Source organism: Onychomys torridus, chromosome 11 (genome assembly GCF_903995425.1).
Source record: "Onychomys torridus chromosome 11, mOncTor1.1, whole genome shotgun sequence".
Classification (NCBI taxonomy): Eukaryota; Metazoa; Chordata; class Mammalia; order Rodentia; family Cricetidae; genus Onychomys; species Onychomys torridus.
Window position 1 is genome coordinate 12,186,262 of NC_050453.1, and position 4,459 is coordinate 12,190,720.

The following is a 4,459-nucleotide window of genomic DNA, read 5'->3' on the forward strand; positions in this document are numbered from 1 at the left end:
ATGGTTGCTGGGAATTGAACTCAGGACCTCTGGAACAGCAGGCAGTGCTCTTAACCTCTGAGCCATCTCTCCAGTCCTTACTATTGTTTGTTGTTGTTTTGTTGCTAAATGGTCCTACTATCAAACTACCTCCTAACTATGTATATTTATGCCAATAGATTCATGCTGCCCTTAACTCTGGTCAGAGAAGCTTCCTTTTGCAGTGGGTGGTGTTTCGTGTAGAGGCACGTAACAGGTCAAAGCACCGAGTATAATAAATAACTGAGTGCTCAGCTGTGGGCAGATCATCTGCACCGACCTCCCAAGGTCCAACAAGCAGAGAACTTCAAAGGGACAGACAGAACAGACGAGCCAGCAGGTAGAAGGAGAGCCGTGAAGCACTGACTTTGGGAAATGACACGCTGTCGCACGCATCAAACACATTACTGTGGCTACCTGCGCGTGCCCTAGTGGATGACCCCACACCCAAGCGCGCGAAGGCAGCACTAATTGGGTTCAAGGGGTATTTGATAACAAAAATAAAAACAGAGGAGGTGGAGCTGGGAGGGCAGAGGGGCGGAGGCACTAGAGGGAGCTAGAGAGAGGCGAGTCGACAGACTCAACAGTTGCATAAGCATATGGAGCTCTCCAAGAATGAAAATACCATTTAAAATAAATAAACAAACAGAAAAGAGTCCGTGGGGACGAGATTCCTAAGACGTTAGCACCTGGGGCTGCTTCTACAGATACATGCATGGATGCCAGGCATCCTTACTGTATTTCAGAAGTGACGCAGGAAAAAAAAAAAATCCTGGAATACAAAAGCAAGCATCGTCGCGCAGGGTAGGGCCGGGGGTGGGGGTGGGAGAAGGGGCACATTCTGGTGAGTCAGGAGGGAGGTGTCAGGCTCCACCCTCCCTCTCTAAAGGAAAGCAGACCGGGAGGCAGACGACCTCTGGCTGTGGGGAAGCTCCAGGCCTGCAGTTACGCGGGTCTGCCGGTCGGGGGCGCTGTGGCGCCGCTCCGGTCGTCTCCGGCGGCTGCTAGGGAGGGGGGACCCCGAGCCTCCCACGCCCGGCCTTGGGACTGTGGCCACCGGACCTGGACACCGCCCTGCGCCGTGGCCGACACGTGGCAGCCCCAGTCCGCCAGCCGAGCCTGGGTCCAAGGTCCTGGCCTGCGCAAGGGCAGGGGCGGGGGAGGGACTCCCAAAATGAAAGTTCTCGCTGCTTTGCGGTCAGAGCCTGTCTCTGTTTCCTCGTGAATGCTAGGATGCCCAGTGAGCACAGGCACTGGGGTGCAGGGCCAAGCATCTTTTCTGAACTCGTGGATTTTTCCGGACTCCGGATTTTTTCACCCAGATCTCGGGGCCAGGGCCAGGGCCGGGGCCTGTTAAAGGACTTAGAACAGTCAGGATCCACAGACTGGAGGCCACTTGAAGTGTGTCTGGGCCGAACAGAGATGAGTAGAGACAAACATACCTCCGCTTAGGAAACTTAGAACAAAGAAGAAAAGAAATGTAAACTATGTCATTAGGAAGGCTTAACTGGTCATAACACTTGCACATGCTGGATTAAATAAAATATATAATTATAATGAATTTCCCCTATTTTGTTAGTGTAGTTTTAGCTTTTCAGAATGGAATGCTATCCAAGGTGCCTCAGGAACTCTGTGGATCCATTTTACCAAAAAGGGCAAGAGGAGGAAAAAAGAAAGTTTCCAAGAAACCTTTCGCGTATTTTCCGTAGCCACCACAATAGCGTGCCGCTGTGACTAAGACACCCCAGGGGAAGCCGAGCCCACACTGTATGTCTACTAACCGGCTCTCAGTGTCTGGCCTCCTATTAATACCCTTAACACCCATACTTTACCCTGTTAAAAACCTCTGCTTAGAACCCCAGCTCTGCTTCATAGTGTCCTGCCCTGACATCCAGCACCTTCGCCTAGGGAGAGGTCTCTGGCCAGGGAGCTCCTCAAAGCCGCTGTGGGTGGCAGCATGGAGCTGTCTCCTGCCATACCCTTGTATCACCTCGGCTGTCCGACCAGTCTGACCAGTCCTTATTATCCTTCTGCCCCAGCAAGCACCCGTACATGTGCTTTTGTTTTTGTTTTGTGTTTTCCTTTCTGGACCTTTCAACTCCATAAATTACGTGGAAGCTGAACACACCTTGGACCTTTGGGTTTTCTAACTCTTAGGCCCTTCTGTGAAAGCTCAGAGCATGAATAACCTTCCCAGACTAGTTCATCCAGAACGCTGGGCCAGGAACTCTCTGCCCCTCCCCCAGCTCCCGGGCATTTCAGAGTAATCATTCCTTCTGGGGCTCTGGAGCCCCACCGACCATCCTGTTCAGAAGGTTCAGGCTGGGGCTGGAAAAAGAACTCAGCACTTACTGCTCTTACAAACGACCCAAGATCCAGTTCAGTCCTCAGCACCTGGAACTCAGGGGCTCCAACAGCCTCTTCTGGCCTTCATGGGCATTGTATTCAACACATACAGGTAGACACATATATGTATAATTAAAAATAAAAGCAAAATCTTTTTTTAAGAGTTCAGAATGCCTTACGTCTGGTGGGTGTGGTCTGTATTTTGATAACCTGGGTTTTGGACACTTAGCCTAACACTACCAACCTAGACTCTGCTTTTGTTGTCTGCCTTTGAAGAGAGATTTCATGGGAGATTGCACTCAAATATACACTTCAGGAGTCAGAGCCGATCCTTCTGAACGGATCCAAGACTTTCAGCCATCACACAACAAAATGACACTGGGTCGAAATCCTTTCCATCTTTAAGATGAGGTGCTCATCTGCAAAGTAAGAAGTGTGAGGCCTCAGAGCTGCCCCCCTGAAGTTTATTTCTACCCTGCAGAGTACTTGTAAGAACTATTGGTAAGGAAAGGGATGGGGACAAACCTGTGCGGGGCAGGAGGAGAAGGATAAACAAGCCTGAAAATGGACTTCCAGAACCTGAAGATTCCAGAATCTTCCATAAAGATGAAAGAGCAAGAACTGGAGAGGCTGGGGAGGTGTAGAGTGAGTAGGTGTGCCTATGGAAAAGAAAGATGCCAAAAGCAAACAAACAAAAACCTGCCCAGGGTGCATTCATCCCCAGCTAGAGCAGGCCCACATGGCCTCTGATAGCCTTAGCCACCTCGGTGTGCTACAATTGTTCTCCTGAAACTGAATACTCACAGAGCTGATCTTCGGGGTTTGGAGGACTGCCAGAACCTCACTTCCTTTCTTAGTTTTTTGTTTGTTTGTTTGTTTGTTTATTGTTTTTTGGGTTGTTTTTTTTTTTTTTTTAGTGTGCATAGGTATTTTGCCTGCATGCAAGTATATGTACCGCATGTGTACATGATGCCTGCAGCAGCCAGAAGACATTGGAACTGGAATGAGAGGCAGTTGTAAGCTGCTGTGTGGGTGCTGGGAACTGAACCCAGGTCCTGTGGAAGAAGTGCCCTTTATTTCTGAACCATCTCTCCAGTGACACACACACACACACACACACACACACACACACACACACACACACACACTTTGGTTCTTGACTCCTCCTGTGGTTCAGAAGCCACAGCCCTCACAGAAGCAGGTATACTGTTTTGAGATGGACCATTGTCTGGCTGATCTGTGCCCTGTTTCCTCACTGCCAAGTCCAATCAAAAAGCCACCCCACCCCCCACTGCCCATCTTCCAGAGTGGTACAGCAAGGCTGAGAAGCAGGGTCAGGAGATTTAAAGATGAAGCACACAGAGGTGGCAAATCCGAGGACCCCCAAATGGAATGTAGTTGTGTTTATTAGCCTTGCTGAGCCCAAACAACAGGTGATCAGAGCTGAGCCTGCTGGTCTTCAGTCCGTGGGCTTCTGCCTGGAGGAAAGAAAGGGGCCATCTATCTTCCAGAGGGCTTACTGAGGAGCCAGACATTCACAGGCAACAGGAGAGTGGAGTAAGCTGCTTAAGCAAGCTGGCTGAATCATGCTAGATTTCCCACCCCCAAACATTGAGATCAAACGATGCACCAGTGTAAGCCAATGCTGATTTATTACCCCCCCCCCCCCCCCCCCACCCCCGTTGAAGGGGTGGACTCCAGGCAGGTATGCACACAAGAGCATGCTGCAAGCCAGGTGCGGGGTCACGTGGGCTGTGGTCTCCCCACAGCAGTGCCGCCCACAGACCAGCTCCTGTGTTTCTTCAGTACACAGCAAGATTTCCCAGAGAAAGACCACACACACTGGCGTCAAGCCCTGCCCACCCTCCTCCACCCAGGCTCCCTGACTGTCTGAGACCCACCCTCAGCAGCCAGCAGCGATTTTCACTTTGTGAAGCTTTCTCCTGTCTCTGGTCTCAGCAGCCAACGAGACCAAGAGGTCACTGTTGGCTTCTGCCTGGGGACTTCCGCTCTGCCACCTGCCTTCCCCCAGCACTGCGGCTGTGGGGGTTCTGCTTCCCCCTGCCCTGGGGACCCGGGGACCACACTCTGCCTT

The 4,459-nt window shown here is 51.2% G+C and overlaps 1 protein-coding gene across 1 annotated transcript in view; it reads right to left on the bottom strand.

Moving 5' to 3' along the window:
• Positions 1-963: 963 nt before the first annotated feature.
• The window catches only part of Hhipl2 (HHIP like 2), a 22,361-nt gene continuing 18,865 nt past the window's right edge, over positions 964-4,459 (bottom strand). Inside the window, exons 9-10 of the mRNA XM_036202579.1 lie at positions 4,348-4,459; positions 964-1,246 (exon numbers count right to left, since the gene is read on the bottom strand). The exon at positions 4,348-4,459 is cut by the window's right edge and continues 153 nt beyond it. Of these exons, the coding sequence (XP_036058472.1) occupies positions 964-1,246; positions 4,348-4,459 (395 nt within the window). The remainder of the gene's footprint in view (positions 1,247-4,347) is intronic.